The sequence below is a fragment of the Galeopterus variegatus genome, unplaced genomic scaffold (assembly GCF_000696425.1).
Source record: "Galeopterus variegatus unplaced genomic scaffold, G_variegatus-3.0.2 Scaffold287, whole genome shotgun sequence".
NCBI classification, from domain to species: domain Eukaryota; kingdom Metazoa; phylum Chordata; class Mammalia; order Dermoptera; family Cynocephalidae; genus Galeopterus; species Galeopterus variegatus.
Window position 1 is genome coordinate 367,251 of NW_007726398.1, and position 15,419 is coordinate 382,669.

The 15,419-nt window shown below is 38.3% G+C and overlaps 1 protein-coding gene across 1 annotated transcript in view; it reads right to left on the reverse strand.

Moving 5' to 3' along the window:
* TTN (titin) overlaps nucleotides 1-15,419 on the reverse strand; it is a 274,143-nt gene that overhangs the window by 171,561 nt on the left and 87,163 nt on the right. The window contains exons 76-99 of the mRNA XM_008567052.1: nucleotides 15,119-15,406; nucleotides 14,260-14,541; nucleotides 13,706-13,984; nucleotides 13,303-13,584; nucleotides 12,878-13,156; nucleotides 12,497-12,784; nucleotides 12,045-12,323; nucleotides 11,672-11,950; nucleotides 11,288-11,566; nucleotides 10,860-11,147; nucleotides 10,433-10,720; nucleotides 8,701-8,982; nucleotides 8,210-8,488; nucleotides 7,532-7,813; nucleotides 7,137-7,415; nucleotides 6,355-6,642; nucleotides 5,966-6,244; nucleotides 5,577-5,855; nucleotides 5,209-5,487; nucleotides 3,920-4,207; nucleotides 3,496-3,783; nucleotides 2,715-3,005; nucleotides 795-916; nucleotides 506-671 (exon numbers count right to left, since the gene is read on the reverse strand). Of these exons, the coding sequence (XP_008565274.1) occupies nucleotides 506-671; nucleotides 795-916; nucleotides 2,715-3,005; nucleotides 3,496-3,783; nucleotides 3,920-4,207; nucleotides 5,209-5,487; nucleotides 5,577-5,855; nucleotides 5,966-6,244; nucleotides 6,355-6,642; nucleotides 7,137-7,415; nucleotides 7,532-7,813; nucleotides 8,210-8,488; nucleotides 8,701-8,982; nucleotides 10,433-10,720; nucleotides 10,860-11,147; nucleotides 11,288-11,566; nucleotides 11,672-11,950; nucleotides 12,045-12,323; nucleotides 12,497-12,784; nucleotides 12,878-13,156; nucleotides 13,303-13,584; nucleotides 13,706-13,984; nucleotides 14,260-14,541; nucleotides 15,119-15,406 (6,513 nt within the window). The remainder of the gene's footprint in view (nucleotides 1-505; nucleotides 672-794; nucleotides 917-2,714; nucleotides 3,006-3,495; nucleotides 3,784-3,919; nucleotides 4,208-5,208; nucleotides 5,488-5,576; nucleotides 5,856-5,965; nucleotides 6,245-6,354; nucleotides 6,643-7,136; nucleotides 7,416-7,531; nucleotides 7,814-8,209; nucleotides 8,489-8,700; nucleotides 8,983-10,432; nucleotides 10,721-10,859; nucleotides 11,148-11,287; nucleotides 11,567-11,671; nucleotides 11,951-12,044; nucleotides 12,324-12,496; nucleotides 12,785-12,877; nucleotides 13,157-13,302; nucleotides 13,585-13,705; nucleotides 13,985-14,259; nucleotides 14,542-15,118; nucleotides 15,407-15,419) is intronic.

Genomic DNA, 15,419 nt, shown 5'->3' on the forward strand with positions numbered 1-15,419 from the left:
AATTTTAGGAGCTTGGCAGTGTCATAAATATGTATGCTAAGATTCACTATACATATGAGGGTGGGTTATGGAAGATAAAGCAGTTTCATAGACATTTATACTAGTGATAGTTATCCCAGGCTGAACTATGATATCAGTAATGCCAAATCTTATATTTCTAGACTTGGCTTTCTTTTACAGATTTTCTCTGGGACTATGACATCAGGCTACCTTATATTATTTTTACAGCATCATTTTTGGAACTGTACTAATTACACCCTCTTTGATATGGCAAAAAGAAGTTCAAGAAATAAGGTGGTAAACTTGGAGTAATTTCAGAAAATTTGCATTGAGATTATGTCCATTAAATTACCCAATACTTTAACTATGACAAAGAGGCTACAAATTGCAAATGAGCAATAATTATTTCTAAAAATCTAATTCCATTCTTATTTAAATTATAATAAGCAAATAAATCTGAGCGGTTGCTGGGTTGATCTTCATAATACTTTTGAAGTGCTTGTACCTTTAATGGTCACTTTTGATTTGGAAGTGTCACTTCCAGCCACATTTGAAGCTTTACACACATAATCTCCTGAATCTGCTTTCGCCACATCCTTGAGTTCCAGCACAGCTGTCCCGTTAGCAAAGCTAAAGCTGCATCTGTCCGAAGGCTTTACTTCCCTGCCAGCCTTCAACCACTGGATCCTAATTGGCTCAGATCCCCGGACGGCCACATCCTTGAGTTCCAGCACAGCTGTCCCGTTAGCAAAGCTAAAGCTGCATCTGTCTGAAGGCTTTACTTCCCTGCCAGCCTTCAACCACTGGATCCTAATTGGCTCAGATCCCCGGACATGGCAGCTGAGCTGCACAAATTCTCCTTCAATCACTGTTACTGGAGTAAGGTGCTGATCAAACATAGGTGGCTGCTTAGGTTCTGGAATTGAAAAGGTATTTTCATGAGGAACAAGAGAAACATAAAAGCAAAACAGTATCAAATTTCACAAAAGAAACAAGCAAAGAGCGAGACAGTTTTGTCTCTAACAGGTGACACTTGTTGCTGTAGTAGAATGGAATTATGCGCCTGGTTTATTCCTCTCTGAAGGCAATAGTTAAAATTTGTTAGATTTTTTAAAAAGACAAAGGTTTAAAAACAAGCAAAGAACAGATGCCATGCTGCCCACAAATCACCCAAGCATCTGTGTCCTGATTAAGTACTGCAAACATTTCACTGGCAGTTACTATGAACTTCTGTGCCACAGAGCACACTATTGATTCTCTCAAACCTGCGTACAGCTGTATTTTTGCTGAACCCTAAAAACTAAGGGCTTATTTGGGAATTCTGTTTATCTAGAGCAGCAAAGATTGCTATCCTCTGGGATAGAAAGCCAACATTTGAGTAATCCACAAGCCCCCATCTTAATATGTGATTTTTCTCTGATGTTCACCTTTAGCAATTAAATGAAGCTACAGTTGCATTTCAAATCCAATCTTAGCACAATGGAATTAGGAGGTGAAGCTCAGTGTTCAACTGAAAACCAACGACGAAGACATGAGTGACAGGAGAAAAGCCATGTGCAAGCTGGCGTTCTGTAATGATTGTATTCAATGGTTCTGAGACCTATACATAAGAATAAGGCCAATTTTTGTGGCTGCAAGGATTAAAAGTTCTGATGTCTACACTTTTCCTTCTAAAGATAAATAGCTTCAGAATTCTATAGAAAGCATTTATCTACTCAATGGCAAAACCATCACGAATGTAAATCGTGAATGTAAGCCACTGCTAAGTGCACATTCTTCGTTTTACTAAATGTGTTTTAAAACTAAAGACATCTAAATTCCACTAAATGAGTGATGAAATTTAAATTTTAAGTTAAGACAACTCAGTGATATTAACTTATTAGTAATATTAACTTATTAATAGCAACCTATTATCTGTGCACTCTGAGGTGGTCAACCAGATTATCAGGGTTCATAATTAATTCCAAACTTCTCTAGGAGGTTAGTTTGTAAAGTGATTTTGGTGAGTCTGTATCATATTATTTGGAAGGCATTGTGGTCAGAGAATCAAATGAAGAATATTTCCTTAAATAACACAATGTATTTCTTTGTCTCAAACTATGACTGTGTATTTGAATACATCTTCCATAATGATATGCAACATTTTCCCACCCATCTTTTTTTCTTTTTGAGCAAATTTTACCCCTTTTTCTGGAATTAATATTCATTTGTAAGCCAAAAGCTTTGAGCAATATACATTAAACAATAATCATTTAAAAAATATACTTAAAAAAGAGAAAGTTTCAGAATGTGATATAACTCATTGTGCTAGGTATATAACTCATAATAGGCAAGGTTATTGCAATATTTAGCAATGAACAATTTTTAAAAATTTCAAAACAAATGTGCTTCATAAAATTATATAAGTCATTTATGTACATATTTCAAAGCAGGCTGAGACTTCTAACTACCTGAGAGAATTTTGAGATATTATTTAGAAGCCTAAGATTTTAGTCCATTTGTTAAATGACACCTACTTTGGGGAGCCACATAATTAAATTACAAATAATAAATATTTTTAGTAAACATACATAAAGTGATGACAAGTCAGTTAAACAATGTATATTTATGTCTGTTGTAATTTACTTGGTCAAGATATCAAAAGAAATGCACATGGCTGTCCAGTAGGCAGTGAAGAAAAACACAACCAGCTGGCAGCTGTGAACATAACTCACCTTTGATGACAATTGAAGATGTACACAGAGCAGAACCTGCATCATTTGACACTTTGCACGTGTACAAACCAGCATCGGCCATGCCTGCTTTCCTGACTTGCAGCACTAGTGTGTTGTTCTTGAATGTTATTTCACAGTTAGAAGTTGGATGCATCTCTATATTATTTTTGTACCAAGCAACAGTGATAGGCTGGGAACCAGCCACACGCCCTTCGAGTTTGAAAGGATTTCCTTCTGTTTCTTCCACTGTCTCTGAGAGTTTTTTAGTGAAACTTGGTGGGATTAGCCGCTCTGTATGAAAAAGCAAGGATATAGGAAATGAAATCCAGAAGCAAGTTATTCATATGAGACTTTTCAATAAAAAAGAAGTCATATTTTGAGTTAAAAATCAAGGCCAATCAACTAAGTATGGCATATCAATGTATGTTCCTAAACATTTCAACCTCCTTCCACAAGCTTATTCTAAACTGTCCTCCTACTCATGAGATGGATGATAAGAATAACTTATAGCCATTTACAGAACTAGAAATTTGTAAAAAGAAGAGGATGGTCTTAGGATTATGTAGGATGTATAAAGTTCTGGAAAAATGCAAATTAAAAAAGATCACTTTTTCTCTAGAGAAACTTATTTCCTCTCAGACATTTTTAAAATCATTTGTTTAAAAATGTCCTACATTTAATTCATTCAAAATCATTTTATATTATATCTTAAGAGTGCAATTATGTTTATATTATATACAAAGAGTACACTTTGTTGGACTACATGAAAAATAAATGATACCTCTTATATTAAGCTGAGCTGTGCAGGAGTCTTTCCCCACTTCATTCACAGCATAGCAGGTATATTGTCCAGAGTCTCCTTTGTCTACTTTAAGGATAGTCAAGTGGGCGCTGTTTTCCAGATAACTAATCTGGTAGTTTCCACCACTTCGTATCTCTCTGTTGTCTTTGGCCCAGCTGACCTTTATTGGTTGTGTTCCAGTGACGTGGCACTCAAAGGCAGCACTATCTCCTACCACAGCATCCATGGGGGCAAGGGGGATGTCAAAGAAGGGTGGGTTCTTCCCCTCTAAGAGTAGGGCAGAAAGACAAAGTTTCAGGATTGATACTTTTCAGTTTAAAAAAATCATAATGTTTTTCCCCAAATTTCGTATTTGATTACAAACATTTTAATTACAGAAATAAAAGCTTAAGAATCCACATACCTGTGAGAATGAGTCTGGCACTAGAAGAAGCAGAGCCAATAGGATTTGTAGCTGTGCAAGAATACTGGCCCGCAAGGCTCTGATCTGTTCTAAAGATATTGAGAGTGGCTACGTTATCTAAAAATGATGTTTGTGCATTTGGACTGTCTTTCAACGGCCTGCCGTCTTTGTACCAGGACACCGAGATGGGTTCTGATCCAGTTATGGCACATTCAAAGACAACAGGCAATCCAACCGTTTCCTGAATATCTCTCAATTGTCGAGAAAATGATGGTGGAAGTTTTTGCTCTGTAAGAACAGGATGAAAGTAAGGAATACTTCTGAACATTTAAAATTTACTGAATATTCTCACAATTAAATATATATATATACACATACAATATATATACTTAATATATAATACAATTACATATATAAAATATGGGATTCCTATAAAAATATCAGGAAGTATTAACATCTCTTGAATTAACTTGGGGACAAAGAAAAGCATGTAGACTTTTGGAGCAAAAGTTTCACTCTGAGGCCACCTCTCATGCACAGGACGTGCCAAAAAATCTATAAGCCAATGGAGAAATTGACTTAAGGGATGTCTCTGGGCATGCATCAGATTCTCCTACTTTTTAAGATGACTTTCTAGCAATTTGAATGAGACACTCACGGTGGCCCAGGAATACTTCTGAACATTTAAAATTTACTGAATATTCTCACAATTAAATATATATATATACACATACAATATATATACTTAATATATAATACAATTACATATATAAAATATGGGATTCCTATAAAAATATCAGGAAGTATTAACATCTCTTGAATTAACTTGGGGACAAAGAAAAGCATGTAGACTTTTGGAGCAAAAGTTTCACTCTGAGGCCACCTCTCATGCACAGGACGTGCCAAAAAATCTATAAGCCAATGGAGAAATTGACTTAAGGGATGTCTCTGGGCATGCATCAGATTCTCCTACTTTTTAAGATGACTTTCTAGCAATTTGAATGAGACACTCACGGTGTGAGATTTTAAAGTATATGGTTACTTATTTTTCTTAAAGATTTAATTATAGAGGCAAATGATTGTATCATCCTTCCAACTGAAGATTTAGTCATCTTATCTCTCTCTATAAAGGCTATAGGAAAGGATAAACCACTAACTGTATACAAAATTACTTAAGCAGAAAATTTAGCATTTTGGAAAGATTTTCCTAAAAAGAAGGCCCTCTCCAGATATTTTAAATCTTGTTCAAAAAAACACAAATTCATTCACTTTAAAAATATTGCAATCACCTTGAACAGTAAGGAAAGTTGATGAAGAAACTTCTCCCACACTGTTTTCAGCTCTGCAGATATACTCTCCACTGTCATTACTATTGACCTGATTGAAAACCAATGTAGCAACATTGTTCCTAAAATGCATTTTGCAGGTAGTGGTGGGTCTCAACTTTGTATCTCCTTTATACCAGGATACCCCAATTTCAGGTGTCCCAGCAAGTTGGCATTGTAAAGAGGCAGAATCTCCAACGGTCACCTTAACAGGCTCCAACTGCTTGACAAAATACGGTGGTTCTGCAGCCAAGAGAGATAACCAGTCATGAAGGAGACATGCCAGAATCATTGCTGGTCTACAAAGATACAAATGTGCAATCATGACAAACCTAGTATCAAAATCTGTGCTGAACAGGAATCCTTTCCAGAAGCATTTTCAATGTAGCAGTTGTACTGTCCTGCGTCCTCTACTGTGCTACTTGCAATTTCTAGGATTGCTGATTTTTCAGTTGTGGTTATATTACACCTCTGAGAAGGAGTTACATTTATGCCATTTTTCTTCCATGTAACCGAGATGGGAGGAGTTCCAGTGAATGTGCCCTCTAGGATTAGGGATTTTCCTTTCTCTATGCTGTAGTCATTAAGCCTCTTTACAAATTTGGCTGGGGCTAGAGTAAAAAAATTGAAAATATAAAATCAAACATGTATACACACATAGTCACATCTAATTACTGCATGCATGTTAATCGTGTAAACGTGGAATAGCAGTCAAACAAACCTTTTACGTAGAGATGTGTTGTACAAGAAGCCTTGCCAGCTTCATTACTAACTATGCAAGTATATTCTCCACTTTGTAATGTATCTACATCAAACAATTCCAGTTCCGCAACTGAATCCTCCAAAGACACATTACATCTGTCGCCCGGTACTAGTTCACTGCTACCCTTGAACCAGCTAACACTGAAAGGAGGTGTTCCTTTTACGATGCTTGTGAAAGTAACATTGGTGCCAGTTAAAACATCCATGGGATCAGGTTTCTGAACGAAAGATGGTGGTTCTAAACACAAAAGCAAATGCCAAAAAAAGTTTAATATTTGTTAATTTTGATAATAAAATTGCTTAATAAATTATGAAATGCAATTCTATTTTACTGTATTTTAAACTGACCTCTCACAGTCAAAGAAGCACTACATTCATCAGAGCCAGCCACATTAGTAGCGATACATGTGTAGTAGCCTGCATCTGATTCTTCTAGCATGTTCACAGTTAAAGCACAAGTGTTATCCGTCAGTGTGGTCTGGTATTTCCTTCCAATGCTGATCTCATTTCCTTCATGGAACCAGGAGACAGATATTGGAGGTGATCCATAGACTTTGCATTCCATTACAACCGAGGAGCCAGATAGACCATTTGTCTCTTTCAATTTTCTTGTGAATGAAGGAGGAATAATTCGATCTGAATGTGAAAAAAAGCGAAAAAACAAAGGACATCAGTTATAAAATGACTTGAAGAGAGAAAATTGTTGTCTTTTTGATGGAACACTCCTAGATCCATTTGGCTCTTTTTCAAGGGTATCAAAAAATTCTCGTGGTTTCATACAACCCAAGCCTGGAGAATCAATGGGGTGGGTGTGCTATTTGACTTGCTAGGGATTTTGGTCTCTCTTTGGCTGTGCCTTATTATATGGTGAATTATTCCATCATAAGTGATAGTAGAAGACTACGCTAACCTTATCCAGGGATTAAGTTTTACTCCTATCACCCTTTTGGAAATTCCTCCAAAAGAAAGGAATATCATTTTTGAACATGATTTTCTTCTCTATAGATATGTTACCTCTGGTTTTGCTGATTTAGAGAATGTCAGACTCATGTTACATTGCAGAAGATGGAGCTTCCCATACACATACATGAAAATCAGAAACAACAGTATTAAAAACCTAACCAACCAACCTGAAACTTGAACTGAGGCTGTGCAGCTGTCTTTGCCAACAGGGTTTTGCACCTCAAAACTGTATATTCCACTGTCACTTGGTGCCACGTTGATGATCTTAAGGCCAGATACTTTGTTGAAGAAGCTTATTTTGTATTTGTTGTCACTTGTCAGCTCTTTTCCATCCTTAAACCACCTAGTACTGAGTTCAGGTGTGCCAGCTACCGTACACTCCAAGGTACAGGTATCTCCCGTGGTAACTTTTATGGAATCTGGCTTTTCTACAATTGCTGCAGGCTCTGGAATGAGAAGTACATGACTTTCACATTTTAAGATAAAATTGAAAAACTGAAGAAAAGACAGACCTTTGTAAGTGTTTGCCTTGTGTTCATGATCACATCATCTTTGTACTAACCGAGGACAGATACTGTGGCGGAGCACTCTTGCATCCCGGCGTCATTTTTGATCTGACAGGTGTATTTCCCAGCATTGGCTGGTTCCGCTCTTGAAAACTGTAGGGTTGCAATGTTTTCTGAATAAGAAATCCATATGTTGTCACTTTCTCTAACGATTTCCCCCTTCTCTTTGAACCACACCACTGAAATGGGCTCAGCGCCTTCAACAGTAGTCTGCAGCTGAACCTCCTCACCGACAATAGTGCAAATGTCACTGAGCTTCTTCACAAATCTCGGTGGTGCTGATGAAAAAAAGAGGCAAATCAGGTTTTTAAAATGTGTGGGACTGATAGTATTTCCCTCAAATCATGAATCCTAGGAATCAAACCAGTGGTAACGTGTTATTTCCATTTCTTAAATAAGAGGCATTTTTGGTGTAGGAGAGCAAGGACATATCCACGTTTTATTAAGTAGAAAAAGTTGAATATCTTGTCTTCTCCAGATTTTTAAATCCAGTCAAAACCTATTGGCAAATTCGTTAAGAGGATACTTGGTAGGATTTAGAAAAGTGGAGCAGACTAAATGTAAAAGGATTTGGAAGGGGAAAAAATGGAAAAGACGGGACCATAATCAAGGGGACAATAGAGTATTAAAATTAGCAGGAAAGTAGTGAGGAGAAGAGAATGAAATCAACCTACCTTTCAACGTGATGGAACCAACACAAGTGTCACTTCCCACGTCATTTGTGGCTCTGCACTGATATTCCCCAACGTCTGCAGCATCGACATTCAGGATGTGGATACTCGTTAGGAAGTTCTCAGACATTATCTTGTACTTCTTGCCGCTCCTAAGCTCTCTCTTGTCCTTATGCCAAGAAACTTGAAATGGGGGAGTACCCCGAAGCTCACACTCAAGGTGAACATCAGCTCCCTTCAGTGTCTCAACGGGATGAGGCTTTTTGTGGAAAATGGGTGGTTCTAAAATTGGAAAAAAGGAAAATTAGGATACACTCTGTAAGTATAGAGTTAAAAGGAAGAATCAGTTTTTCATTCAGAGAGGGAGCAAACATATCACTTTCAATTTTTTATTGCATTCTTTAACAATTTTAAAACATTGAGGGAGAGTCAAACAGGGAATTGAGAGGACAACTAAAGAGGAGGCTACACACAAAAGTGGAGCAGGATCTGACCTTTCACTTTTAGGGAAGTGCTGCTGCTTGCACTGCCTGCAGCATTGTGGGCCTCACATGTGTAATCTCCGCTGTCTTCAACGCTCAGACTGTGCATTTCCAACACTGCCATCGAGTCAACGAACGACATTCTGAATTTACTGCTCTCTTGAATTTCAGTCTCGTCTTTGTACCAAAAAACTTTGATTTCTGGAGACCCGCCTATTTTGCATTCATATCTTGTGTATTCACCCTGTTTCACAATTCTTGAAGCTTCTAGCTTCTTAATGAATCTGGGTGGTTCTATGGAATCAAGAGAGGAAAACACAGGGTAAGGAATGGAAAAGACACGTATAATTCAAGATGAAGTGAAAAGAGGAATCTCTGTCAGAGAGATCTTTAGTGCTGGAAAACATATTCATTTGCTGCAGTTCAAGGAAGAACAAGTAAAACCTAAATCGAACATTTCTAAAATAAAATACATTTACTTGTGTAAACACCAAAGTCATGTATTACTGCTAAAGGAAGGAGGAAAAGATATTACTCTCTATTGTGCAATACTCTTCCCAGCAAAAGAATCACTTCTTTCGTGCCAAGATCAGAGGCAATAGCATGTATCTGTCAGTGGAAGCCTCTGAGGTTCATGGGGAATGAGAGTCTGACTATTCCCCTACATGTGAACCAGTGGAGGCCTGTCTATTTCTTAAGGCTGTGAAGATACTGGTTATGTACCGAGAAGAGCCAGAATAGCAAAATGGGTCAGATATCTTAATATTCTTAAGTGCCATTTTCTCTTATGGGCCATAAACAGATATTTCTTCAGCCTACATAACTTCCCTTTGAAGTGGGTGAGAGCAATGCTTTCTTCATTAACTGAAGAAAAAACTCAGGCTTAGGGAGGTAAAAATGATTAGCCTCTTAAGTGCCATTTTCTCTTATGGGCCATAAACAGATATTTCTTCAGCCTACATAACTTCCCTTTGAAGTGGGTGACAGCAATGCTTTCTTCATTAACTGAAGAAAAAACTCAGGCTTAGGGAGGTAAAAATGATTAGCTATGTGTCATAGAGCAAATGGGCTGCTAAATCTAATTCTATTTTAATGTCAAGACATTTATAAACCACCACCACTAAAGCCCTTACAAATGCTCTAACAGGTTAGACCAGCAGTGCATGGAGTTAAGTATTTAATTTCTGACAATAGCCATGAACATGTGGTAGAGAGACAGGACTGTTTTCCGTAATATCAGATATTGATGTACTTACTCCCCACCTCACATGTCTGCCACTATTATTTAAGTCGGCTCGTGGAGGAAAAGAAGTTGACCTTATAATTCATCTGGATTCTTCTTGAAGGGCTTGATAGTTTGGGGCTCTACTATGCTTTAGAGGGATAAAACCCATTTGTTCACTAAGTACTGTGGAAAATAAGTCATTTGAGTTAACTTCCTTCTTTTGTCCTATGATAACTTGTTTGAAACTAGGATTTTCTTGCAATTCTGTGAAATGTTTTTGTTCACTGTCTTCCTAGTGTCTATTTTCAGACTTTGAAAATGGACTGTCAGTCCACATTTTCCCAGTTTTATATTTAAAAAATTTTAAACTCGTCCCTATCTGCAAGACCTTTGATCCTTTTGGTCATTTGTAATCACTAGACCATGGTCCTAAACATAGCTTTCAAGCACAGCCACCCTCCTATATTTTAAGATATTCAAAGTATAAAAGATACCCTGATGCTTCACTCAAACAAGTACCTTGTACACCCAGCTGAGCAGAACAAGAGTCTTTTCCAGCAACGTTGCTCGCGTAGCAGGTGTATTGCCCAGCATCGCCTTTGCCTACTTTGAGAACTGTCAGAGTGGCAGTATTTTCAACCAAAGTCATCTTGTAGTTGCCTCCAGGGCGAATCTCTCGGTTATCTTTAGCCCAAGTGATTTTGATTGGTGCAGTTCCAGTTACATGACATTTAAAAGAACCACTTCCTCCAAGAGCAAGATCTACTGATACAGGCTTTAGATCAAAGAAAGGAGGCACTTCATGCTCTGAAAAGAATGAAGACCAACATGGTGATTTCAGTTTCCATGCTCCCAGACATGGAGCAGAAACCAAATGTCCTTTAGTGGCCCTGAGCAATGAAGCTGTTTTTTTTTTAATGAAGAAGTAGTGTGATAAGCTACTCACCTGAGAGAATGAGCTTGGCACTGGATGAAGCAGTCCCAAGAGGATTAGAAGCTGAGCAATTGTACTGACCAACATGGCTCTGGTCAGTTCGCAAAATCTGAAGAGTTGCTACATTATGAACAAAAGATGTTTGCAAATTAGAATCATCTTTCAGAAGTACCCCATCCTTGTACCAAGACACTTGAAGAGGTTCTGAGCCATTGATGCGACATTCAAATGCGACTGGGAAGCCAAGAGTCTCGTGAACGTCTTTCAGTTTTCTTGCAAAGGAAGGTGGAAGTTTGCGCTCTGGAAAGAAGTTACAGGTAATCCTTATTAGCAATAAAGAAACCATACACAACATATTTCAATCCACTAAAATTTTGATGGTTTTAAGAAAATGAATCTGTCAACACACAGCAAGACTTGGTAAACAAAACTGCCATCACCTTTGATAACAAGCACAGCTGAAGAAGCGACTGCCCCCACACTGTTTTCTGCTTTGCATGTATACTCTCCCACGTCACTATGATCCACTTTGTTGATTATTAAGGAGGCAACATTATTTTTGAATTGCATTTTATATGCAGGAGCTGATCGCAGCTTTGTGTGTTCTTTATACCAAGAAATTCTAATTTCTGGGGTTCCGTCCACTTTGCACCGTAAAGTTGCAGGTTCTCCAATGGTTGCTTCCACATGTTCCAAAATTTCAATAAAATAAGGTGGTTCTAAGGTATAAAGGATGGTAATCAATCAATCAATCATGCTAGCTAAAAGAAGATATTTTAAAATAAATAAAACAGAGGAATAAAAAGAGGTAACTGTCAACACACCTAAGACAGATACCAGAGCCTCACAAATATCTTGACCGGCCTCATTTTCTATCAGGCAACTGTATTGTGCATAATCCTCTATTGTGCTGTCAAGAATTTCCAGTATTGTCGATTTTTCTGTCATGGTAATACTACAATTTTGAGACTGTGAAAGAGGAAACTCATTCTTCATCCAGCTCACTGAGATTGGAGGCGTGCCGGTATATGTGGCTTCCAGGACTATGGGGCTTCCTGTCTCAACACTGAAGTCAGCCAGTCTTTTCACAAAGGTGGCTGGTTCTATAAAGAAAAAATACGAGGGCAAAATTTACATCTTCAAATGAAGACTTAGAAAAAAATTTAAAGGATGCACCACTTGAAGAACAGAGCAAACCTTTCACGAAAAGATGTGTGGTACAGGAAGCGCTGCCAGCGTCATTGGTAACAAGGCAAGAATAGTCTCCGCTCTGCAGTGGCTCCACCTCGAACAACTCCAGCTCTGTGACGAAGTCTTCCAGAGAGATGGCACATGACTCCCCTGGCACCAGCTCCCTGCTGCCTTTAAACCACTTGACCTTGAAGGGAGGAGTGCCTCTAATGACACTGGTGAACGTGAGGCTCATTCCGGGCAAAACTTCCACAGAATCAGGGATTTGTTCAAAAGACGGTGGTTCTAGACATCCCAGGGGGAGAGAAAAGAAATCGAAGTGAGAAATGCTTTTCTACTTAAAGAAAAGGGAAGTAAGACTAAACATGAGGACAGAATAAAGAACTTCCAGGCAAGGCAGACATGAAGTCAGGTGGACGAGGCGTCAGAGAAGCGCTGCCCTGTCTTTGCACACTGACCTTGGACGGTGAGAACTGCTGAGCATTCATCGGAACCAGCTACGTTGGCAGCCACGCACGTGTATGTGCCCGTGTCAGAAGGCTCCAATGAGCTCAGATTCAAAGTGCAGACGTTTTCCAAAAAGCTGGATTGACATCTGGGCCCACTAACGATCTCGTTTCCATCCTGAAACCAGCCAACTGAAATCGGAGCTGAGCCAGAGACCCGGCACTCTAAAACAACCGAGGCCCCCAGGATGGTGTTCAGGTCTTTCAGCTTGCGGATGAAGGAGGGAGGCACGACCCGATCTGTGTGGAGAAGGGTAGTTTTCCGTTTAAAGGGTTTTATTCTCTCCTCCCTCAGGAAAAATTGTATATTCAGAAAAACCTCATTCCACTCACCCGAAACATGGACAGATACAGTGCAGTTACTTTTGCCAACATGGTTTTTCACTTCAAAGCTATATAACCCCTTGTCACTCATTTCTGCACAGGGGATTTTAAGGGAAGCCACTTTATTGATGAATGTAATGTGATGTTTGCTGTCGGCAGATAATTCTCTTCCATCTTTGAACCACTTGGCTGAAAGTTCTGGTGTTCCAGTCACTACGCACTCTAAAGCAAAAGGATTTCCAGTAGTGACAGTCATAGGTTCTGGCTTCTCTATGATTCTGGCTGGTTCTAAAAGGAGAATTATATTGCATTGAAAACAAAGTCACCTTTTAAACTCAGTGTGTAATCAATGTTTTATTGTATAAGAGCAATTGCAGAAATGATCATGGGTCAATTAACTTGATTTTTTTCTCAGGCTGTGCTTTGCTACTAACCTAGTACAGTCAAGACTGCTGAACATTCTCTCATTCCAGCATCGTTCTTGATCTGGCACACATATTTTCCAGAATTAGATGCTTCTGGGCTCCCCAGTTGGAGGGTTGCAACGTTATCAATGAATGAAATCCTAGTGTTTTCACTCTCTCTGATGACGTCACCTTTATCTTTCAGCCAGACCACAGAAATTGGCTGGAAACCTTCCACTACAGCACGTAACTCAACAGGATCTCCAATAAGGGTTGAGGTGTCACTTAGCTTTTTCACAAATCGTGGAGGTTCTAATGAAAGATATTTGCGGTTAGAGAAAGAAAATACGAGAATCACAGCCACATAAATTATTAGTCAAGCAAGAAAAAGATAAGAGGAAGAGGCATATGTTTTTGTGCCTTGTACACAAACCTTTGAACTTGACTGCGCAAACACACGTGTCACTTCCCACCTCATTAGTAGCTTTGCAGTGATATTCTCCTAAATCTGCAGCTTCAAGGTTAAGAATATGAAGACTTGTATCAAAATTTTTCGAAGTGACTTTAAATTTCCTGCTGCTTCGAACTTGCTTTCGATCTTTAACCCATACTACTTCAAATGGGGGAGTTCCTGAAATTTCACATTGGAGGATCACATCAGAACCTTTAAGGGCTCCTACTGGAGGAGGCGTCTGGGTGAACACAGGAGGAGCTACCCGAGGAAAAAGAAAAAAAAAAAAGAAGAAGAAGATGAACAGTAAGAACATCTGCTTACTAAAAAGGAAAAATATTTTAGAATCTAGAATCATTAAGAGTGACTGCTGTGACCATACGACAATGCATGCTGACACAAGATATGACAATTCATAAAAACTACTTGAAGAATGGCAGGCAAATAACTAGCCTTTTTATTTTGGAACTCATAACATTGCTGCAAAGGAATCCAAATCAGAGAATGAAGAAAGAAAGAAGCTTAGTGTGTCTAACCTTTAACTGTCAGTGCTGTGCTGCAGCTGGCATCACCAACGCCATTATGAGCTTCACAGATGTAGTCCCCACTGTCCTCAGCACTGGCTTCATTGATGGTGAGCAGTGCCATGGAATTAATGAATGACATGTTGTATTTCCAACTTTCATGTAATTCACTGTCATTCCGGAACCACAGAACTTTGATTTCTGGGGAACCACTTATTTTACATTCCAGTTGGATGGATTCTCCCTGCTTTGCAACTTTTGAAGGTTCTAATTTCTTAACAAACTTTGGAGGTTCTAGCAAACCAAAGAAAAAAGTCAGTAAGGGATATTTACATACCAAAATAGCTTATCTTTGTAGTTGAAGGTCCCATAAGTTCATATTCAAACTGGTTTATTATTAAGAATATATTTGCTGAGAATTTTGTGGTAAAAAAAAAAAAGCTATCTTTTCTATTAAATAACTTTTATTATTTTTAACAGAGAATTTAGTTGATACATTTATTTTTGCAGTTTGGATATATGAGCTAAAACATATAAGTTAATGTATTATAGATGTATTTGATGAAAATTTAGTAAGGACAGATCAGAACATCATATAACGTGAAAGAATGACAAAAGGGGAATGGATAGTTGAAACAACATTTAACAAATTTCAATTAAACAATACTCTTTGATTACACTTAGAGTTACACTAACTTAAAAAACAAAATAAAGAGAAAACAGGACTTTGACTAATGTTGCCTCCAACACCCATGTATACATTCTGACATGTTCCAGTTAGTTTATCTCAAACATTTAAAAACTAAAGAAACTTTGACAATTATGCAAATGTGGTAAAGAACAAATACTGGTAAATGCCATGTAATGATACCTTTTACACTAAGTTGAGCAGAGCACATGTCTTTGCCAACATCGTTGGTTGCTTGGCAAGTATATTGACCGGAGTCTCCTTTGCCTACTTTAAGAATTCTCAAGTGGGGAGTGTTTCCCACACATGTGATTGTATAGTTTCCTCCAGGACGGATCTCCTTGTTATCTTTTGACCAAGTGATTCGCATTGGTTGAGCACCAGTAACATGACACTCAAAATCAGCACTTTCTCCAGCAATAACATCTATAGATACAGGCTTGATGTCAAAGAAGGGAGATTTCTTAGGTTCTGGAAGATGAGA